The sequence below is a fragment of the Dasypus novemcinctus genome, chromosome 14, assembly GCF_030445035.2.
Source record: "Dasypus novemcinctus isolate mDasNov1 chromosome 14, mDasNov1.1.hap2, whole genome shotgun sequence".
Classification (NCBI taxonomy): Eukaryota; Metazoa; Chordata; class Mammalia; order Cingulata; family Dasypodidae; genus Dasypus; species Dasypus novemcinctus.
The window spans coordinates 53,776,272-53,800,796 of record NC_080686.1 but is presented as its reverse complement, the minus strand read 5'-3'; the positions used below and the strand labels follow the sequence as shown (position 1 = coordinate 53,800,796).

The 24,525-nt window shown below is 37.7% G+C and overlaps 1 protein-coding gene across 1 annotated transcript in view; it reads right to left on the bottom strand.

Moving 5' to 3' along the window:
* Nucleotides 1–19,057: 19,057 nt before the first annotated feature.
* Nucleotides 19,058–24,525, bottom strand: part of LRRC69 (leucine rich repeat containing 69) — a 113,666-nt gene continuing 108,198 nt past the window's right edge. The window contains exon 8 of the mRNA XM_004474735.3: nucleotides 19,058–19,339. Within this exon, the coding sequence (XP_004474792.1) occupies nucleotides 19,229–19,339 (111 nt within the window). The 3' untranslated portion in view covers nucleotides 19,058–19,228. The remainder of the gene's footprint in view (nucleotides 19,340–24,525) is intronic.

The following is a 24,525-nucleotide window of genomic DNA, read 5'->3' as shown; positions in this document are numbered from 1 at the left end:
GGTCCGCTCTCTGAAGCCTCAGAATCCCAGGCGAGCCCCCAAAGCTGTTAGAAAGAAATCTTCTTGAAGAAAATAAGGCTCCTCTGATTGTAGAGAAGAAAAGAATTTTTCGATCTTGCAAGAAGGAGTGCACAACCAGAAAACGTGGCTGGCGCCCCAAACAAAGAAAAATGACACAATTTATACCCCTAAGCCTAGCATGCAAGCCCTCCTTCTGTTTTTTCCATAGATTGGATACTTTAGAAGTTACAACCTATCCGAGAAGATCTAACTTTCCCGTGCAAAAGTTTGTGATTAACCACTTCCCCCATGACATTCCAACCATTTTGTTTTTACCTGCTCCCCTTTGCCAAATAAGGAATGAAATTTAGTGCTGAATTGGTATTGACTTAGCTCTTTCTTGGGCATCTTTTTTACTGCCTATAAGATTGGCTTAAACTGGTTTCTTTTGTTCCTGCTTAACCCGGGAGGGGGAGACTGAGGCAGTAGGCTGCTAGGTTACAGTTATTAATATGTTTTTCCTTTATGTGAAACTAAACTAATCTTCATTTCTTACATTAGGATTTAAAATAATCCATCCTAAGCTGCAAATTGGTATGCAATGAATCAAAGTGCCAGAGTCAGAAAAGAGGGAGGGAGGGAGGAAAGTAGGAAGGAAGGAAGGGAAGGAGGGAGGGAAGGCATTCTTATGGCAGCTACAGTTAGATCTCACTAACAGGTTGCTTTTAAACAGTGCTGCTTCTCATTTTTAAAGAGGTTCCTGGCCTTTACCAGAGCCTTCTTCACATCCCTCTTGCACCTTTGCTCTCTAAGATCATATCATATAAACAAAATAGTTTACTCTTTAGAATCCCATCTATGGCTACCTTAAAAGACCACTAACTTTGTAGGAGAAGAGCAAAAAAAGCATCATCTTATTTCCTTGAAAACACTATCATCAGATGAGGCAAGGAGATCATTTATTTCTCATCAGAATCCATGCTTTTGATTACATTTTCCTTTCCAATGGTCTGCTGAGCATTTCCATCAATGTCCAGTTAGCCTTCCCAATTTACCATATCTAAAATCAAACTCATCAGTTTTCCCCAAATCCAGCCCCTCTTCCTCTACCCTTATCTTGATACTAGACACCAACCTTCTTTTAGATCCCCTAGATTAAAACCTTAGAGATATCGACATCTCCTGACATTTGACTCCTGACATCAGTCCGTTCTGTCTCTAAAATAAAGGTCTCCTAGATTAATCTCCCATTTACAATTCCTACTGCCATTATCTCAACTCCCACTCACTGTTTGGGACATAATTATACTAAAAACATATTCAATGTTTAGCTGAAATTAAAATTTAACTAGGCACCCCGTATTGTGTGTGCGTGTGTGTGTGTATAATAGAAACTCATGAGGAAGGGACATGAGAGAACTTTCTGGGTGGGTGGTAATGATCTGTATCTTAATAAGTGAATATGCATTTAGGAATGTCTTTGCAGATTTCATGTGATATGTACTCTAGTGATACGTACTAGAGTGCAGATTTCTAGTGATATATACTGATTTCTTAGGAGGCAATTTACTTCAAAATTCATTAAAAATAAAAGAGATCAACGGGTGAATGGAGGGATGAATAGATACGTCGTAATAAAGGGAGCATAATAAAATATTAATTGTAGAACTAGAGGGAGACATATGGGTGCTCACTGTAAAACTCTTCCAACTTTTCTGTATGTTTGAAAATTTTCTTAATGAAAAGGAAAAAAAAATCCCTGCCATGCACTCACAGAGTTTGCATTATAGTGGAGGGAGGAATACAATAAATAAAATTTGTAAATAAGTTATAGAATGAAATAGAAGTTGATAAAGAGAAAGAATTTAGGGAACACTGGGGAGGGGGTAGAATTCATAATTTTAAACAGGGTAGGCAGGGAGGACCTCCCTCAGCCATGTGGGAAGAACCCTGCAGATCTGAGGGAGAAGTAATCCAGGCAGAGAAAACAGAGGAGAGGGCGGAATTAGAGGGTACTAAGAAAAGTATTCATTTCTAAGGAATTCCTTTGGCCATTGTGTTAGGAGCAGATAGAAACTCTGAGACCTTCTCCATCCCTAAATTTAGAAATGTCTTCCCTATATTGGCTATCAGTAAATATTTATTGAGTGAACAATGATGTTAAACACAAAATTGAAAGATTTCAGGGGACCTTAGATGTTTTGTTTCAGAGGTACTTTTTTCAATTCACTATTACTTACTTTACTGAGGTATTTTAAGTACAATAGCTTGTCCTCTATTTGGAGAGAGAAAATAACAAACTACATATGAATTCTTCACTCCTCAGTCACAGCCAGGAAAAAAACAAAGGTTTTGATGATAATTAAATTGATTCGAGGCCTTATCTAATTTTACTAGGAAAGTCGTGCTGCTATATGTGAGCCTCTTTCCCTGCATCCAGCTTCCCCAGCCGCCAATACAATTGCCTTCTTCCCTTCTCCAAATGTTTACAAACGTACTTAAGGGAGTAAAAGGCAGTGAATGAATTCCCAAGAGACAGTCCTTGCAGGGCCCTGCCCCCAGCAGTGCTGCCCCCAACTTTCTGTCTTGACCAGCTCATGATCTGGTCTTAATAATGACCAGCTCTCTCTCCTTGAGTCTCCGGTGAAGTTGACTGGCCTCACCTGCTCTTCTCAAGATCCAAACACTTGCCCTTGAATGTGCCAGCTCTCTGCTTTTGGATAGCCTGATCTATGTGAGATTACAGATCCTTTGCCCAGCCCATCGGGTCTCCTAAAGCAGCTCTGCTCCTTCAATGTCTATAGCTCAATGTCTCACTCACTACTGAACCCTGCAAGTGTTTATAAAGCATCCAAACGAGCCATCACACTGCCTCCAACCCTGTACCTCAAAACAGGTCATGTGGACTTCTTTCCCCCTGAGGTGAGTTGTCTAGCCCACAGGGCACCCACAGAAGCTGGACAAGTCTTTATTTTTTTATGTTTTCAATTTTTTTTTTTAGGTATGGGACCCAGGGATTGAACCCAGCACCTCATAAGTGGGAAGCCTGCACCCAACCACTGAGCCACATCAGCACCCTTTAGTTGGTTTTTTCGTTTGTTTTGCTTTTCTTTTCCTTTTTTTTAAGGAGACACTGGGACCCAAATGTGGAACCTCACGTGTGGGAAGCAGGTGCTCATGAGCCACATCCACTCCCTGGGCAAGTCTGTAGTAAACTCCCTTCCTTAATCTCGGTGGGCCATGGTTGGTCTATGCATCTCCAGTTTCTTTCTGGAAGGTCAGGGGCCTTCATGTGATTTGGAGCCCATGGCCTGCCGAGGATTCCTACAGTTGGGCAACAGTTTTGAAGATTAAGCTGTGTAGGGACTTTATTTTCACCAAAAAGCAAAACAATTATTTACCAATAGCAAGTGACATCAAGCCATTTTTTTCTCACAACTGTAGTCTGGAAAATAACCTAAACAAGAAACCTGCAAAGAGATATTTTATGACGAAGCACCAATGAGCATTCCAAGTTTTATTTTGGAGTTTTTCAAAGCATTATCAGGTGGGAAAAAAATTTAAATGTACTTTTATTTAAAACTTTCTCACCAATTCCCCTTATAAGTATTTTAGCATAAGGAAGACAATGTTCTTTAACATCAAGGTCAAAAAGAGCAAATATCCTTAATGGCTTATTCCTTTGATTATAGAAAAACAGTATCAGCACCTTAGCCAGAACTATTGACTCTTTACCTACTGGGTTGAACTTACACCATTCTGAAAAGTTGTTAGAAACACTGACTGATTAAATGGAGAAAATCCATCTTGGAGTTTGACTACAAAAGATATACACAATTATAAAGAATCAGAAAGCACTCCTGAATTATTCATAGCACCTGGGACATTAACAGAATCCACTGGAAATCCTAAAATAATATATATTCTTCTGTTTGAAACTATTTCCCCATGACATAAAATTAATAACATACAGCAACTGAGACTAGAGTTTCTCTTTGTTATTCTCCTTTGTTCTTCTGAGGCAAATGTGAATGAAGAGCAAAATTTCCAGAGAGCATTCATGGAGGAGACAAAAAAGGAGAAAAATTGGTCCTGGATAATTCACAAAAATTAAAGCTCTGGTTGCTTCCATTTCATCTGAATAATTAAACGTCGTTTGTATAGTTGGAAAACAAAAGTCGTTTGCAATGTTTCTGGTCCCCACAGTAGTGTTTCAGATAGATTATAGATTGGCAAGAAGAGCACCCACTCACATGCACGTATGCATACATGTGCATATTGGTTCTGACTTATTTGTATCATTGGGTGGCTCCACAGGGCAGGATCAGGTGCATCCTTCCCCAGCCTCTACTTCCCTTGGTGACATTTGATGCATCCAGCAGCACCAAATTTTGACATTGGAGTCATGATTTTTCTTTAGCACACTTGAGGTTATTTGGTGTTTTCTAGCATCATCCTGGACTTTCAGCCTTTCAGACACTCACTATCTTTTTTTTTTTTTTCAATCCTCAGACTGACATAATCTGGCCAATTGAATGCCCCTTCAGGTTGATTCTCTTGTTACTCCCTCCTTACATACTTGAAGGCATTCCTGCTTTCTAACAAGATGTTACAGGCCTCAGGTTGCCAGATAAATTAAGTAGGCCAAGGTAAATTTGAATTTCAAATTTTTTTTTACCAGTGTGTTCCAAATATTTTTAAATATAAATGTGTTCCAAATATTACATGGTACATACTTATACCAACTATTCTTTATTTGAAATTTAATTTTAACTGGGCAGATGTTACTTTTATTTGCTAAATTTGGCAACCCTATTCAGGCCCATATGGAGATCTCCTGTCCCAAATATGGAATTAGCTACTCAGCAAGGAGCCTTGGTTCTTCTTTGTGGAGAATGGTGAAAGAGGTCAGAAACGTAGTATGCCAGGTATACATTATACAGTTTTGCATGAAGACGTGGGCATAGCAGTGTGACACAGGGGCTGTCAGTCACTTAATGACAGCAGAAATTTGTATGTTTCTCCAAAGAGCATGAGCATGAAATGATGTTGGTAATCTATATTCACTGTATCCTTTTGGCTTGCTCTAAGAACTAATTAATCCAAACTTATTAAACAATTTCCTCCTTTTTTGAGATATCAGTTTTCCCTTGATCCACTAAGGTGATATAATACCAAACCAGAAATTTAAGTTAGGGGAATGACAAAAAAAAAAAATGTTTCTCCCCATGGTTAATCACTTCCATGGACAATAGTATAATTATTTTTCTTTAATACAGGCAACTATAATACTGAGCTTCAATTTCTCATTGCCTTCTTTTCCTCAGTACTGTAACAATCCAAAATTCCAATTCAATTAAACATGTCAAAAAATAGAATGAAATACATGTATATAAGGAATAATCAGAGACATTTTACAGTTCAACAGAAAGTTCAACTTCAACAATTTCTATAGGTCCATATAATTTTCACAAAATTCTATGACTTTCACAAGAACCAACTCATAAAAGGCACTAGCATATTTTAAAAACATAATTTAGTGGAAATATTACATTAATATTAAATTTAAATTCTATCCAATTGGGTATTGCTAACCTTGGGAGGATTTCTTATAAAAGTAAATACAGGATGATTGTATAAAGCATTGGCTCCAAAATTGGAATTCTTCTGTAGACTAAAACACACTATGCCTACAACTCTAATTTTGCATTCTGTGAATTTATCACTTCAGAGACAACATAAAAAGTTACTTTTTTCCTAGGTAATTTGTTGGCTGAGGCCCCTAAAGGGAGGATGCATTTTGCCAAAATCCAGTCAGTCCATCCAAGCATGGGGCTTCCTGCTTAGGCTTGGACAGGATCAGGACCAGCTGTTGGTAGAAAGTCCTGGATGGCACATGCCCATACAGTCCCCAAAATCTTACCTGCTTGGGGTTTATTTTTTCCCCTCTTCATCCTAAAGCATTCCTTTAGTGCCTGATAATTGGGGAATGTAGCATCTCCTTTGGTAGGTCTGACTTTCTTCATCTCTTTGATAGACTGGTTTGGACAGGTCTGAGCAGTGCACAGGGTCAACACTCAAGCCTCTCTGCTTTTATTTTGCTGTCCATTTCATATACCTTTCTCTCTCCCCTCACCAACATAACAAATTTCCTCTCTCGGCAACACCCTCCGTTTAACATCACCTCACATTCTACAGTATTTTTGTCACAGCATTTCTTCACATTTATTTTTAAAAAACAGGGGAAGGGACCTATATCTGACCACATCTTTTTAGTTTATATACCCTGCAGTCTTAAGTAAGCCTTTAAAGAGCCAGTACTATCATCCCCAAAGGTCTGACTTGGAAAAGAACATTTTGGTAATTCATTTCCAATGCGTACTGCCATTTTTCTCTTTTAACTCAGTTTGCCTGAGTCCAGCAAGATCATCCTCTCTTTAAATAAAATCTAATCATAATAAATTTTAACACTTTACTTAAATTGCTTTGAGCCTTTACAAGTCCATTATTTTAACTTTTCACTTAGAAGTCACTTCTTTTTTTCCAAATAGGAAAGTTTTTCTTAAACTACATCCTCCACAGAAAAGGAATCAATTACTTCTGACTTGAATCATCAGGAAAGGCAACACAGAGGAGGCAGTACATAGACTGGACTTGAACAGGTTTAGATATTTGAGTGAGATGTATATCTTAACTGCTGTACTCTTTCCATTTAAAAGTCTCTAACCCTCAAATTCCTTTATCTGTATAATGAGGGACATAAAAACACCACATAGGGACATAATAATACCACATAATATAACCTGTAGGTTAAAGGATATAAATATGAAAAATGCTTACTACATTCATTGTCTTATGAAGTTTGTGCCCAAAAAACATTAGCCATTGCTATATTATTTTAATTATTATTTTTATGCAAAGATGAGTTGAAGATGACCAAATCTAGGACACCAAGGAGGCTGTGTTCCTACTGAAAGAAGACAGTCTAATCTTTTACTTCCTCATCTCTGACCATCTTGTACTCCACCCGCTCCACCTGAGCTCCCCATGCCCATTGGGCCATAGCCTGGATCTTAACATTACAAAGAGATGAACTTCCTCCCGTAATAGGATGGCCCGTACATCCCGGTTTGTCCAGGATCATCCCAGTTTTTGCCTGCTCCTCTCAACACAGTCCCAGTTTGGATAATAAATTGTATGTTCACACTATCCATCATCTCAGTTTCAAACATCAACTCTCTTCCTAACACATCTAATCTGTCCCATGTACTTCATCTACCATCCCAACTTCCAACAATTTTTTCCTCCTCACCAGAACCTCCAGTCCATTAACCTTCCATATTTTCACTTCTTTTCTCACTTTCTCCTTTCCCCAGCTTAGATTTCATGGTCCATCATGATCACACCCTTGCAATACCTTCAATGGCCTTGCCCAACTCTTCCTCCAACCTCCTTTCCTGTCAAAACCCCAACTCCAGTTAAATCTAATTTGCTATTTACTCTGTATGTGTATCTGAAAAGCTAAGTATGGCTAGAGAAAAATCTACATCCATGAAAATTGACCTCACTTTCAGTTCAAAACCACTAACCTCTAGTTGGCCATTAGTGTTTTCCTTAGTGATCATACCAGTCAAGTCACTCACCCTCTACTAGTACCTACCTTCTCTACTCTCCTCAAACCCTCAAACTCTCTCCACCCCTTATTCTCAGCTTATGACTTTGCTTCCTATTTCAATGAGAAATTAGAAAAGCACATGCTATTACCAAATCTACTAATGTACATTTATCTCTATCCACATAAACACTGTTTTCCCCCTATTTCTATGAATGAACTATTCACACTTCAATCTGAGGCCAATTCTTCCACTTGTGGTCTTAATATTATACTCTCTTACCTACTGCAGAACATCAATCCTATAATTGTTCCCTCTCTCTCTTTAATCATCATCTTTCCCTCTACTGAACACATGGCAACATGCTAAAATATTTCTTATCTAAAAAGACCCTCCCCTTGATGCTTCATCCCTTCCAGCCACTGCCGCAATTTTCTACTCACTTTACACCTATCCTAATACACAGCTGATCACCTTACTTCTTATTTCATTGGAAAAATAGACGCAATCAGAAGAGAACTTTCACATCTATCTCTGTGGGTTACTTTTCAACATCCTGATCTCTAAATATTGGAGCACCCCAGCGTTCAACCCTTGAAACAATTTTATTTATATACAACTACTCCTAGGAAAATCTCACCTACTCTCATGGCTATAAATATCCTCTATATGTGGATGGCAAGAAAATGCTTTATCTCCTGCTCCAATTTAACCCCCAAATATCAGATTTATGGGGTCTGCTATCTAATAATCTTTGTATGTGTTATACAGACTCAATAGAATGTCTAATGGGCATCTATTTTACATGGCCAAAACAAAACATTATTCTCCACCAACCCACCATACCTGGCTTGCATCCCCATTACAGTAAATTGCAACTCTATTTTTCTGCTGATTAAGCCAAAAACCTTGGTGTCATCCTTGACTCATCCTCTTTCTCCTACATCTCTCATCCACATCCAATCCCATCAGCTCTATCTTCAAAATCTGCTCCAAACCTGGTAACTCCTCATGCCTTCACTCTTACCATACTCTGAGTGATCATTTCTCACTGGGATTATTGCAAAATCTCTCTGCTTCATCTTTACTCCATTTCACTCAGAGTAACATCCAAAGTTTTTAGGATAGTCTAACTAACCCCACTTGATCTGGCTCCCTTTCTCTGACCTCTTTTCTACCATCTGTCCTTTGTTTATTCTGCACCAAGTGCACTGGATTTCTTGCATTCTGCAAAAAAGCTAAGCAATATCTTGCATCAGGATCTGTGTATAGGTCCCCTCTATTTGGAGTGCCCACATCTGCACATGCTTCTGATCTCTGATCAAATGTTAACTTACCAAACTCAGACCACCTATATAAAAAAATCCTCATGGGAAGCAGACTTGGCCCAATGGATAGGGCATCTGCACACCACATGGGAGGTCTGTGGTTCAAACCCCGGGCCTCCTTGACCCGTGTGGAGCTGGCCCATGCATAGTGCTGATGTGAGCAAGGAGGGCCGTGCTACGCAGGGGTGTCCCCTGCATAGGGGAGCCCCACGTGCAAGGAGTGCGCCCCATAAGGAGAGCTGCCCAGCGTGAAAGAAAGTGCAGCCTGCTCAAGAATAGCACCACACACACGGAGAGCTGACACAACAAGATGATGCAACAAAAAGAAACAGATTCTCGGTGCCGCTGATAAGGATAGAAGTGGTCACAGAAGAACACACAGCGAGTGAACACAGTAGACCAGACAACTGGGGGAGGGGGGAAGGGGAGAGAAATAAAAAAATAAATCTTAAAAAAAAAAATCCTCACCATTCTCTAGTGGGCTCTCCTGGCCAAATTCACTGAAGAAATGCTCTCTGAATCCCCCTCCCTTTAACCTCTCTTCAAAGTATTTGTCACCATATTATCTATCTGTTTTTTAAAATTGTTTGCTTCCCTCCATTAAAATGTAAGCTCTATGAGAACAGGGCCCCTGCCAGTTTTGTTCATTGCTGTATACCTAGAACAGAACATGGTGGATAATAGACCCTCAAAAATATTTGTTAGCTTCAACAAATCTAAAATAAAATAGATTCTCTTCATCACAAATTGTTCTTTTTTCCATTCATTTATTGAACAAATATTTTTGTTTGAACAGATGAGTTGAAATAAAGAGAATAAGCGTTAACTACCCAGGTGTGATAAATGAAACTGTGAGAGAGGTGTTCATTCAGGTTTTGAAAAAAATGCTAAGAAAGAAAGAAATAGGAATGAATAGAGAATCTCATAAAACATCCATTTTTGAAAGAAAGCTATAGAAGATAAGTAAATTAAAAAGATGGGGAAAAAGAAGATTGTGGGGAGACAGGACAGACTAACAGGTAGGGCTCAATGCACTCACAAAAACAATGGAGAAAGAGCCAAAAGCTGTCGGAGGGACCTCCTTTGGGGGTCAGCAGACCAGGACAATGCTACACAACTCCCAGGAATGTGAGGAACATAGAGACAAGGAGCCAAAATGACAAACGTGATTTACCAAGCCTCTATGATGGCAGGGAAGGCCCCCTTCACTCACCCCCAAGATATTAAGCTGGGGTAAAACCCATGGCTCACTGCAGCATACTGGGGAGGAGAACAGATATCTTCCTCACTGTCAGCTGTTTCAAGGGAAAAGGGAGGGGGATTCGGAGAGCTTTTCTTCAGTGAATTTTGCCAGGAGAGCCCACTTTGAATCATCAACCAGAAGATTCAACACAGGAACACAAGAAAGCCAAGACTGAACTATCTATGTGGAATGTTGCGCTGATGAGCTCCATCTCCTGGCTGGTCTGGAAACTGCATGGACAAAAAATGTGCTCTGTGCTCTGTTTCCTACCCATGGGAGAAAAACCTGTGCCCCACTACGGAGTCCCTGGCCTGATTTTTATTAGTTAAGCCAGGCAATTTTAAAGACTTAGAATAAGTTGAACCAAATATGAAAGAAGAGCTCTGAAAAAAAAATAGACAAGAGAAAGAAGTTGGCCATCAGAGTAAATTCACCAACATATCCAGATGCCTAGACATCTGCAAAAAATTACAAGCCATACTAGGGAACAGGAAGAGATGGTTCAGCCAAAAGAACTGAACAAATATCCTGAAGGGATACAGGATTTAAGACAATCAGCAATAATCACACAACTCTTCTAAATCATTTCAAGGAATTTTTAAAAATATGACTAAAGACACTGGGTGAGCAAAAAGAACAATTTGAAAGCCTTCAAAGAAAAGTAATAGACCTTATGGGGATGAAAGACACTATAGATGAGATTAAAAATAAATCAGAGGCACATAAGAGCAGATTTTAATTTCTTGAAGACAGAACGAGTGATTTCAAAGACAGAACATTTGAACTGGAAAAGACAGAAGAATAATAATAGAATAGAATGGAAAAAATGGAACAAAGTCTCAGAGAACTCAATGGCAAAACAAATGCACATTCACATTATTGGTGTTCCAGAAGGAGAAGAGAATGGAAAAGGGCAGAATGAAAATTTGAGGCAATAATGGCTGAAAACTTCCCAACCCTTATGAAAGATATAAATATCAATATCCAAGAAGGACAACGTACCCTAAACAGAATAAATCTGAATAGACCTACTCTGAGACACCCACTATTCAGAATGACAAACATCAGAGATAAAGAGAGGATTCTGAAAGTGAAGAGAAAAGCAAAGCATCGCACACAAGGGAAGCTCAATAAGGTTAAGTGCTAACCTGCCATCAGAAACCATGGAAGCAGGAACAAGGTGGTATGATGTATATAAGGTAATGAAAAGGAAAAACTGCCAGCCAAGAGACATGTATCCACAAAACTGTCCTTCAAAAATGAGGGTGAGTTCAAAGTCTTAACAGACAAACAAAAAAGAATATATTACCAAAAGACCAGAATTATAAAAGGTACTAAAGGGAGTGCTGCAGCCTGAAAGTAAAAAACAAGAGTCAGAGATTTGGAGAATATTTTAGAAATGAAGATTATTAGGAAAGGTAAACTAAAGGATAAGATGACAGTGAATGAAGTAATACCTTCAAAGTAATAACATTGAATGTTAATGTATTGAAATCCTCAATCAAGAGACATAGACTGATAGAATAGATAAAAAAATATGAGCCATCTATATGTTATCTACAAGAGACCTACCTCAGCTGTAAGGAGATAACCAGGTTAAAAGTGAAAGGCTAGAAAAAAGTATTCCATACAAATAGTAACCAAAAGATCTGAGTAGTGATACTAATATTGGACAAAATAGATTTCAAATGCAAAACTGTTATAAGGGATGAAAAAGGTCATTATATATAAATAAAAGGGAAAATTCACCAAGAAGAAACAACTATCCTAAATATCTCTGCACCTAACCAGAATGCCCCAAGAAACATGAGGCACACACTGGTAAAACTGAGGGGAAATAAATGTCTCTACAATAATAGTTGCAGACTTCAATATGCCACATTCAGTATGGGATAGAATATCTGGACAGAGGATCAAGAAACAGAGAACTTGAAAAATATGATAAAAGAATTAGACTTAACAGACATCCGTAGAGCACTGCACCCCAAAACAGCAGGATATACTTTCTTTTCAAGTGTTCCTAGATCCTTCTCCAAGATAGACCATGTGTTGGGTCACAAGACAAGCCTCAATAAATTTGAAATATTGAAATTATACAAAACATTTTTGCTGATTATAATGGAATGAAGCTAGAAATCAATAATGGACAGAAAAAGGAAAAAATTCATAAATATATGGAGATTAAACAATACACTCAAATAATAAATAATAAGTGGTTCAAAGAAGAAATAGCAAGAGAATCATCAAATATCATGAGATGAAAAAAATTGAGAACACAACATATCAAAATCTTTGGGATGCTGCAAAGGCAGTGCTGAGAGGGAAATTTATAGCCTTCAATGCTTACAGTAAAAAAAGACGAAAGGGAAGTGGATGTGGCTCAACTGATAGAACGTCTGCCTACCATATGGAAGGGTCCAGGGCTCGATTCCTAAGGCCTCCTAACCTGTGTGGTGAGCTGGCCCATGCCCAGAGCTGCCATGCACAAGGAGCGCTCTGCAAAGAGAGCTACCCTGTGTGAAAAAAAAATGCAGCCCACCCAGGAGTGGTGCTGCACACACATAGAGCTGATGCAGCAAGATGATGTAACAAAAAAGAGACGCAGTTTCCCAGTGCCACTGAGGGTGCAAGTGTACACAGAAGAACACACAGCAAATGGACACAGATAGCAGACAACTGAGGGGGCAGGCAAGGAGAGAGAAATAAATAAAATAAATCTTTACCAAAAAAAAGAGCTAAAATTGTAGATCTAACTGCACACCTGGAGGAATGAGGAAAAAAATAGCAAACTAATCCCAAACCAAGATGAAGGAAAGAAATAGTAAAGATCAGAGCAGAAATAATGAAATTGAGAACAAAAAAATGGGAGAATCAACAAAACTAAAGTTGGTTCTTTGAGAAGATTAACAAAATCAATAAACACCTAGCTAGACTGACAAAGAAAAAAAAGAAAGAAGATGCAATAAATAAAATCAGAAATGAGAGGGAGACATTACCACTGATCCTGCAGATATAAGAGTGATTTGGGAGGAATGGCAGGGGTGGGGAGTGGGGTATATGGGAACCTCTTATATTTTTTAATGTAACATTCTGTGTGATCTATGTATCTTTAAAGTAAGGCAATAAAAATTTTGTTAAAAATTTAAAAATAAAAATAAAATAAACAGACTTAAAAAAAAATAAAAAAGAGGCTACTATGAACTGAATACCAAAAACTAGACAATTTAGAGGAGATGGAACAAATTCCTAGAAACACAAAAACCATCTGCACTGGCCTTAGAAAAAAAATAGAAGACCTCAACAAACTAATCACAAATGAAGAGATTGAAACAATCATCAAAAACCTCCCAAAGATGAAAAGCCTGCAACCAGATGACTTCACAGGTGAATTTTACCAATCATTCAAAGATGATCTAATACCAACCTTGTTCAAGCTCTTACAAAAAAAATTGAACAGGAAAGAATGTTACCAAATTCATTCTATGAAGCCAACATCACTATAATACCAAAACCAGATAAAGATACCAGAAAAAAAGAAAATTATAGACCAATATCTCTAATGAATATAGATGCAAAAATCCTCAACAAAATACTTGCAAACTTAATCCAAAAGCACATTAAAAGAATTATACACCACAATCAAGTGTGTTTTATCCTGGGTATGCAAGAGTGGTTCAACACAAGAAAATCAATTAGTGTAATAACCCACTTCTTCTATTGATAAATAGAAGAAGAAGAATCACATGATCCTCTTCATTGATGCATAAAATGCATTTGACAAAATACAACACCCTTTTTTAATTAAAACACCTCAAAAGATAGGAATAGAAGGAAATTTTCTCAATATGGTACAGTGCATGTATGAAAAACCTACAGCTAGACTAGTACTTGTATTAGTCAGGGTTCTCCATGGAAACAGAATCAACACGAGATCTGTCAATAGTAAGAGATTTTATCAGTCTCTCAGATGACCACGGGGATGCACAAATCCAGGTTCCGCAGGCAGGCTGCAACCAGGGGCTCCAATGAAAGTCCAATGAAGGTCCTTGATGAGTTCTGAGATAGATGTTGGCTGCCCAAAGGTGAGCTGGGAAATTCTGACTCAATGCTGGAATCAATTCCCCTTTTAAGGCATTCCACTGATTAGGTTAAGCATCACTCATTGCTCATGCCAATCTTCCTGATTGATGTAGTTATAACCAGCTAGCTATGATTTACCACTGCAGTAAAGTCAATGGTGACTAAAGTCCATAAATACCCTTGTATTACAATTAGCCCAGTGCTTGCTTGACCAAACAACTGGGCAGAATTACCTGGATGAGTTAACACATTAGCCTAACCATCACAGTACTCAATGGTGAAAGATTGAAAGCTTTCCCACTGAGATTAGGAAGAAGACAAGGATACCCACTGTCACCATTAACTAGGTCAATTAGGCTAGATAAAGAGATAAAAGGCACCCAAATAAAAAAGGAAGAAGTAAAACTTTCACTATTCACTAATGATCTAATCCTATACCTAAAATCTCCTGAAAAATCCACAACAAAGCTACTAGAACTTTTGGACAAGTTTAGCAAAGTGGTGGGATACAAGATTAATATGCAAAAATCAATAGCATTTCTATACACTACTGATGTTCAGTCTGAGGAGGAAACCAGAAAAAAATTTCATTTACAGTAGCAACTAAAACAATCATATAATTAAGAATAAACTTAACCAAAGACATAAGGACCTGTTTTCAGAAAACTACAAAATATTGCTAAAAGAAACAGAAGTCTTAAATAAAGTCTATCCAAATTGATTTACAGATTCAACACAATCCCAATAAAAATCCCAACAGCCTTTTTTTCAGAAGTGGAAAAACGAATTATCAAATTTATTTATAAGATTAAGGGGCCCTGAATAGACAAAATGATCTTAAAAAATAAGAACAAAGTTAGAGGACTCACACTTCCAGACTTTATAATACAATACTTAGCTACAGTGGTAAAAACAGCATGGTACTGGCATAAAGACTGACACATTGACCAATGGAACCAAATCAAGGGCTCCGAAAGACCCTCACATCTACAGCAAATGATTTTTGACAAGGCTGTCAAGCCCTTCCAGCTGGGCCACAATAGTTTATTCAACAAATGGTGCTGGGAGAACTGGATAGCCATATCCAAAAGAAAGAAAGAAAGCCCCTATCTCATACCTTATACAAAAATTAACTCAAAATGGATCAAGGACATAAATATAAAAGCAACAACTATAAAACTCTTGGAAGAAAATGTAAGAAAACATCATCAAGATTTGGTGATAGGTGATGGTTTCTTAAACCTTATACCGAAAGCATTAGCAACAAAAGAAAAAAAAATAGATAAAAGGGACCTCCTCAATATTAAATGCTTTTGCACCTCAAAGGACTTTGTCAAAGGGTGAAAAGGCAATCAACTCAGTGGGAAAAACATTTGACAGTTACATTTCCAATAAGGGCTTAATATCTATGATATAGAAAGAGATCATACAAGTCAACAATAAAAAGACAAAGACCCAGTTTGAAAAAATGGGCAAAAGACTTGAAAAGACAGCTGTCCAAAGAAGAAATACAAATGATGAAGAAACTCATGAAAAAATGTTCAACATCACTGGCAATTAGAGAGCTACAAATCAAACTACAATGAGATATCATTTCACACCTATTAGACTGGCCACTATTAAAAAGCCAGAAAACTATAAATGCTGGAGAGGGTATGGGGAGATAGGAATGCTTATTCACTGTTGGTGGGAATGTAGAAATGGTATAGCCACTGTGGAGGACTATTTGGCAGTTCCTAAGGAAGTTGAGTATAGACTTGCCATGTGACCCAGAAATATCTTTACTAGGTATATAACCAGAAAATCTGAGAAGAGACATGAACAGACATCTACACACCCATGTTATAGCATTATTCATGATTGTCAAAAGTTGGAGACAATCCAGGTGTCTATCAATTGATAAATGGATAAGCAAATTGTGGTGTATACACATGATAGATTATGCGGTGTTAAGAAGAAATGAAGTCATGAAGCATATGACAACATGGATGAACCTGGGGGACATTATGTTGAGTGAAGCAAGTCAGACACAAATGGACAAATACTAAATGATTGTGCTATTATGAATTAAATATACTGTGTAAACTCATGGAGTTAATAATTAAAATATAGGTCACTAGAAAATAGAAGGAGGGTAGAGAATGGAAAGCTGAGGGCTAATCTGTGCAGAATTTTTTAAAAGGTTGTTTATAAATCTATGGAAATAAGTAGAAATGGTTAAAGCATATCATGGTGTTTGTAAGTAGCAGTGCTATTGTATTGGTATGACAGTGGTTGAAAAGGAAAGTCTAAGGTCATGTACATTACTAGAAGGAAAGCTAAAAACTGTAACATGGGACTGTATAAGATAGCAAAACCTTACATAAAGCACGAATATGGGTGATATTGCATATACAAGATGGGTTTTACAAAATATAAATACAAATATACCACAAGGGAGGAAAAAGAATAGCAGCTATGTATGACAGGCAAGCCATAGAGAGATTAAGAGTTGATGAGTTTTGTTTGTTGTTTATTATTATTGGAATAATGAAAGTGTTCTGGGTGTGAGTGGGGTGATGAATGCACAAACATGTTATTACAACTACTACCACTGATCGTACTCTTTGGATGGATTTATGCTTTTTAAATATGTATTAATAACATTGAAAAAAAAGTTGGGGAAGAGGCCGTCAGAGAAGTAAGAAATTTAAGACATATAGTTTCAAGAGAAAGAAGATGGTCAGTAATGCCCCAAATTTCAGGGAAAATCAGCAAATGAGAAACAACTGGATTGGTAAGAAATCACTGATGACTTTTGTAAGAGAAGTTATGTTGGAATGGTGGGGCAGAAACCAGCTCTCACCTTAAGCTATGAAGAGGGCAGGGGTACAAAAAGTAGAAGGCCAGGATTCTCTTTTATGTCACCTGAGCTTCAAGGGATTATCTGAAATATTTGCTGAGTAAATGAGTGGCTGGATGGACGAATGGATAAAATGTTTCCCTGGATATTAAGACTGCACACAAATTGTGGCTGAAGCTATGGGATTAAAATGGTAAATAAAATGTTTTTTTTTCAACAGCATAGGTTGCATAAAATTATTTCACTAATTAAAATCAATTTTCTGAGCTGTTGTCCCTCAATAAAAGTTTATTTCTATAACTCATTTAAGTGAGCTTGTGTCTTTCATTTGTACTTTGTTTTTATTTTTGTTTAAAATGCATTCTTGGTTAATGATGCCTTTATAAAGTTACCTTGAGGACTCCTATCTTTCTCAGCACTGCCTGAATCTTGAATTCTTTGGAATTGAGAGCCTCTCAGTGGTGCTTAGATGTGCTAGAGGCAACTCTACTACATAAAGGAATGTGTCCTGAAGTGAACTCATAAAAGGCCTAGTTAGGAAGGTAACATGATAATAAATCATATGGAAGAGAGTCCCTTCTGTTTTCCACCAAAAGGAACACCAAATAGACAAGTTAAGAAATATGTATTTTAATGGGATTTTCTGAATCTACAGAAACGTTATCTTAGTTTAACCTGTGGTTCTCAAACTAAAGCATGTATCAGAATCACTTGGAGGGTTTTGTAAAACACAGATTACTCAGCCCCACTCTCATATTTCTGATTCAGTAGGTCTGAATTGGGGCAAGATAATTTGCTTGTTGTAGAAGTTTGAGTTTATTTATGAATCCCAAAAAGAGAAGGATTATGTTTGTTAATTGTCTGTTCCTCTGGATGTGAGCCCCTTTGATGGTATTAGATTCACCTGAGATGTCTTTGATTAAATTACCCGTTAAGATCAGGATTTTGATTTGACCATGTCAGTAGGGCATGAGTCAGGGTTGAGTCCCCACCCCCTTGGTGGGCTGATATAAACAGACAGACAACACGTGGAAGAGGAGAGAACTTGGTCATTTCAATCCTGCCACGTGACAGAAAGGAAACGACTCCAACAGCTAAAGCCCTGGGAAGAGCGATGAGTCATTTGCCTGATAGTTTGCAATGAAAGAGAATAGAGCAGCTGAGCAGCTGAGAAGGCCTGCAAGACCAGGCAGAGATGGCATGCCATCTTGCTTCAACAGGTGGCAAAAGACTTTAGCGAGAAAGCGGCCTTGAGTTGGACTCTTTAGGGCCTTGTCACTGCAAGTTTTTTTACTCCAAATAAATACCCTTTATAAAAACCAACAGATTTCTGGCTGGTTTTTAGCACCCACTTGGCTACCTAATACACATGTCTAACAAGTTTTCAAGTGAAACTGATGTTGCTGGACAGAACCACACTTCCAAGAGACACTGATCTGTGCAAAGCATATCATAAATTGTCATAACTGCTTTCCCTGGTTTCTGTTGTCATTCGGATAAAATGGGCCAAATTCTCATTGTGGCACTACTTTCCTGCCTTCTGTCAGTTTCTCTTTTGAAAGAAAAAAAAAAAAACTTTAAAAGAAGTATCAAATCTGGGTTTCCAGCCTTTTACTCATTTTAAAGCAGAATGTGGGTGTTATTGTATTCACTAAGATGTTAGTGCCTCTTAAAAGTAATGCTCAACTGGAATCATACAATTGTAATGTAATTGTCTTACACTAAAAAGTGATTCTCTTTCAATTATAAAATATGCATAAAATAAGTAATTTTCCCCATAAAATTCTCTAAATACTTATCTACAAAAGATGATAGTCATTAAATGACAGGAAAAAATAATACTCACTTGGTACACACACATCTTTCCAATTTTTTTATATTTTATTTTTAAGCCAAAGGAAAAAAAGCACACAGAGCCTAAACAATCTAAAGGTAGATGGTAGTACTTAAATTGGGATCTTTACAATTAAATTATTTTTCTTCCTTTACTCCTTTCTTCCTTTGTTTTTTATTTATGAAGAGAACAAATACAGCACAGAATCACAGTAGGACATAATCTGACAGTGCATGCAGAGCTGAGAGGGCAAGTTGAGTGAGTCTATGAATGAGCTTCTTACCTGCTCTACACTTCAGCAATTCCAAAGAGGTCAGAGTCATGTTGATTAAAACATTTGTAAGAACAAACTAACATTCTAAGAGGTATCAGCTGTAGATTTCTGCTTTTCTTCCACTTCTAAAAAGCAAAGATTAAAAATAAAATTAACAAGGCCATGCTCAATGAACAATTTTGAATAAAATGAATATTAGCTTTCTCAGAGGTTTCAGAACATTGATTTCTTGAGGACACTATTTATGTTTGATTTGCTCTTTTTCCAAACACAAATAAAGTTAACTAAGAAAAGTTGCTACTTTTCTTAACACCAACTTCAATGGTAAAGGATCATCTATGCATTTATCCAAACATATTATTTTATACTCTAACCATAAAGTACTTCGGATGAAGCTAAAAAATGGTACAGAAGCTACATAAACCTGACTTCTGTCCTACAGGGTTGGTAAAACAATCATTCAGCCAACATTTACTCCCCAGCGGACATCTGTTTTTGCCTACCCAGCACCCATTTCCCAGGGAAATTAATCATCCTAATATTCTCAATCACTGTTGGCAATGTTCATTAAGATCGTCACTGGCCGGATCTTAGGCAATTTGCCCAATACATGATGTAAGTTTCTGTATTTCAAATATCTCTAATCTTAGATCCCAATGCATAAAATAGGCAGTTGATAGTGAAGTTAGCCAACTTATGTACATGTCCACTGATGTTTGAAAAAATGATAGCCTCAAAAGCCTAAGGTGAGTACGCTTTATAACCAACTTTTGAAGTGAACACAGTTCCCGGGGAGAAAATCCAGAAGAGATTAACAGATAGTTTAATTGGCTGATAATGCTACTTTGTTTTAGCATGAAACCATTTGGCTATCATCATTGCAACTCAGGGTAAGAGATATGATTACTGTTCTGCTCAGTCTTCTACAAAATACCTTTGAGAGAAGGTTTAAAGGTTAGAATCAGAGAACAGAGTTATGAATCCACCTTTGAGATAGTAAAAGCCTTTCAACTCTGGACTCCAAAGTCATACATGTGGATATCACCTTCACATCTATCTCTACAGTATGTGTGAAATGTTCAAAGTGTGCATGCCCTAGCCTAACAATAAAGTATTTGGGTGAAGGTAAAAAATGTACAGAATCTTTTTTTGTTGTTGTTATTAAAGATTTACTTTTTATTTATTTCTCCCCGCCACCATGGCCCCCCATTGTCTGCTCTCTGTGTCCAGTGTGTTCTTCTTTATCCGCTTACATTCTTGTCAGCAGCACAGGGAATCTGTGTCTCTTTTGGTTGCAACGTCTTGCTGCATCAGCTCTCCAAGTGTGCGGTGCCACTCCTGGGCAGGCTATGCTTTTTTTGCCCAGGGCGGTTCTCCTTGAGGGGTGGACTCCTTGCATGTAGGGCTTCCCTACGCAGGGGACACCCCTGCATGGCACGGCACTACTTGTGCATGGCAGCACTGTGCATAGGCCAGCTCACCACATGGGTCAGGAGGCCCTGGGTTTGAACCCTGGACCTTCCATGTGGTGGGCAGACACTCTATCAGTTGAGCCAAATCTGCTTCTCCAGAATCTTTATAAACCTGACCTTTATCCAAGAGGGATGTTCAGTTGACCAGTTAGCAAACATTTACTTAACTCCCCAATGGATATCTTGGATATTGCCTAATCCAGAATTCCTTTCCCATTCTGCTGGTAGAAAAGCCCACCTTCACCTGTGGGGAGTCATCCCTTCCTCCAATCTGAGTACATGTGTTGGGAGTAGAGCAAATGATACCACTCCCTGCATCATAACATAACCATGTAACTCAGGCCCCGCCAACAAACCAACTACCCTCTGCCTACTTTGATTGATTCAAGGGGTAAGTACATGACCCAGTCCAAAACAGCCAATGAGCACCAGTTCCAGGGATTTTTCTGGATCTCTTGAAAGAGGGAAACTCTCTTACTGCCAGAGGACACAACTTCGGGTGCTCCTGCCTGAGAATGAAGCCAAGACAAAGGAAAGCAGAACCAATACACAACTTCCTAATAATAAGTTTGGACACCTGGATATAGCTATGACTAAATATTCAATCATATCCATCCCAGGTCATTTTATTTACATAAGCTAATAAAATTCTTCATTACCTGAGTTAGCCTGTGAATTGAATTTCTTAAACTTGCAACCAAAAGAATTATGATAAATTATAAACACCTATAATCTACACCACATTAGCCTAAGTGCCAAGGATACAAAGACATATAACACACAATCCTTGCCTCTAAGAATTGTGTCAATATCTAGCTGTTAAGACAAGAAATTAAAAAAGGCTTAACTCAATCATAGTTTCTATAAGAATGCAAAGAAAGAGTATATCAATATAGGCTGCATATTAAGCAAGATTTCACAACCTAAGGAAAACATTAGCTAGATTTTGACAGATGGCTAGAATGTGGCTACATGGAGGGGAGGTGAAAGGACATTTCAGGAAGGGTGACCTATATAAGAGCAGAAATACAAGAATGTGCATATTGTATTGGGGAAACAATACAGTATAAACAATAAATAGACCATTAAATGTTGAGTTATGGGATATCAACAATAAGTACAGAAGTTCAAAGTTAAAAGAATTCATGAGTATTTCTCTGAGAGACATATGCATCATATTTTAAATCTACTTTAATGAGATAGTATTAATTAACTAGATTATAATTGCTAAATGTTAAAATTGTGCTTCAAGTGTTAATGACAAAAGTCAAAAGCTGAATGTGGTCTTTTCCTTTTCCATATAGTAGACAGCCCTCTCATTCAGCCAGCTCTTCCTGCCTGCTTCTGTAACGTGTCTCAGTTATACATAAAGGGCTATTGAAAACTACCATGCTACGTACGCTTCACTCTGAAAACCAAGACATAGGGTAGAGCCAGGAACTGAGAAGAGGAGTCAAAGGAAAAAAGACAAACATAAACCAAGGAAGTAACCGGGGCTGTCCAGTTGTTCCATGAGGTGAAAAGTTTATAGTAGAAACTATTAAAGGCATTTTCTATTTCTACTGTGGTTTCAGTCATGTCCCCTGTATCATTAGGAATTGCATGGGCAGAATTTGGATTGGCTCTTTTTCCTTTTTTCCCTTTCTTGGGGTTATAATTGCTTGGTGAGTTATAATGGAACAAACACTTTTAGTTTTTTTTGTTTTGTTTTTTTTTAGGAGATTGTATTACCACAGGTCATTATTGAAGCATTGTTGGGGATTATTCTCTAACTTATTCGTTTCCATTTCTGATATAATATTTCTTTGTACAATGACTTGTTTCCTAGAAATTTTATTGAAAAAAATTGACCCCAGAGAATTCCTTGGTAATTCCTTTCCATCTGGAGTCATTGTCTTCAGTAATGTTTACATGAAAAAAAAAAAAAAAGAAACTCTAATACTTACCTCTCAGTGCCCATTTAAACTTCTATTCCCATTTGTGGCACCATTGCAATTATTTCTGCTGGTATGACATACAAATCTGTTTGAAATGATGAGCAAATTACAAAGGCATAATGACATTCCCTCTTAGAAGACTTCATTTCTCAGACCTCAATTAACAGAATCTCCTGGCTCTGTCCAAGGTAATTACTATTTGGTCCTTGTTTACAGATAGAAATTGAAACACTGAAAGAAATATTCTTTTTTACAAGTCAGAGTCAGAGAAAAGAAAAAGCAGTTAATCTATGTTTAGACATGATTTTATTTGGAAGGTATATCATTTTAGCAAAAAGTTCTGAAAAGCAAAATGCCATACAATAGTCAAGTTTTTACTCTTCACTACTCACAGTGAAATGCTTTATTTTCTAAAGAAATAATCACACGATTATAGCCTCTCCCTATTATAGTGGGATATAGTTTTCCACTTTAAATTTAAATATACATATATCTGATGAATGGTAAAATTAAAGAGAAAGTGACAATCACTGTCATATTTTAAGTTTGAGAACTTAAATGTAACCAAAAATGTATATTCATGTCAGAGTATAAAGCAAAGCTTTTGGGCAAGGTTTCAATAATACATGAAGCACCTAAAAAGAAAAAAAAAAAGACTAAGATGTTTTCCTGTTTTCTCAGGCAAAAGTATTGTGGTAGGGCAAGATAATTGCCTGTGACGATGTTAGATAAACATGGCAAAGGGATCAGGCAAATGTGATTAAACTAAGGACCTTGAGATGGGGAGATTATCCTGGATTATCTCTGTGGTACCATTGTTTTCTCAAGAGTCATTAAAAGTGGAAGATGGAGACAGAAGAGAAGGTGCAAGTGATACAAGGTGAGGAGGACTAGAGCGACCACTGTTGGCTTTGAAGATGAGGGGAGTGGACCATGAACCAAGGGATGTCTAGAAGCTGGAAAGGGAAAGAAAACAGATTTGCCCCTAAAGCTCCAGAAAGGAAAGCAGCCTTGTCGATGCCCCGATTTTAGCCGGAGCAGATCTATGTAGGACTTCTGACCTACAGAACTGTCACATAATAAATCTGTGTTGTTTCAGCCACTATGTTGGTGGCAATTTATTACAGCAGCAATAGAAAACTAATACAGTAACATGTTCCAAATTAGCAGGACCATAAAAAGTTTGACTGTGGCAGTCCCCCTCCCCCTTATGGAATCAAAGCACTTTGACCCAGAACTTTGTTCCGATCTCTTCATTTTCCAGATCAGGAAACCTAGTCTAGGTATAGAGATGATGGTTCAATGCAGAGATAGGCCTCAAATCCAAGTTCACTAAATTCTAGATCAGTGTTAGAATAAATATCCCAAATGCATTCACTAATACGGAGTTTAGATTACAATTTTAATAATCACGGAAAAACGAAGTTACTGGAAATTGCATGGTTTTAAATGTTTTGAAGAAGCCCATTAATCAGCTGTTCTGATCTCCCTCCAATTGATAGCTAAGTATTGTAGTTGAATTATTCATCACTTGAAACATAGCACGTCTAACATGAAACTTGAGGTCTCACCTGCCAAATCAGCCCCCCTCTGGGCTTTTCTATTTTTTGCCTTCACACTCCTCAGAGGTTTCCCATACTCCACCCATCAGCAAATTCTGTTGTACTTTCTTCCTTATGTTGCTTCACTTCCTTGCATTTCCACTGCTACATCTTATAGCTACACTAGGCAATTATCTCTATTTGGCCTCTTCTCTTCAGTTGTCTTCTCTTCACTCTTCAATGAATCCAGCCCACTATTGTCAAACGACTCTGTCTAAAACACACCTTGCTTTATATCATTGACTTGCACCCACACATTCAGTAGGATTCCATTTCCAAACAAGATCAAGTCAGAACTCCG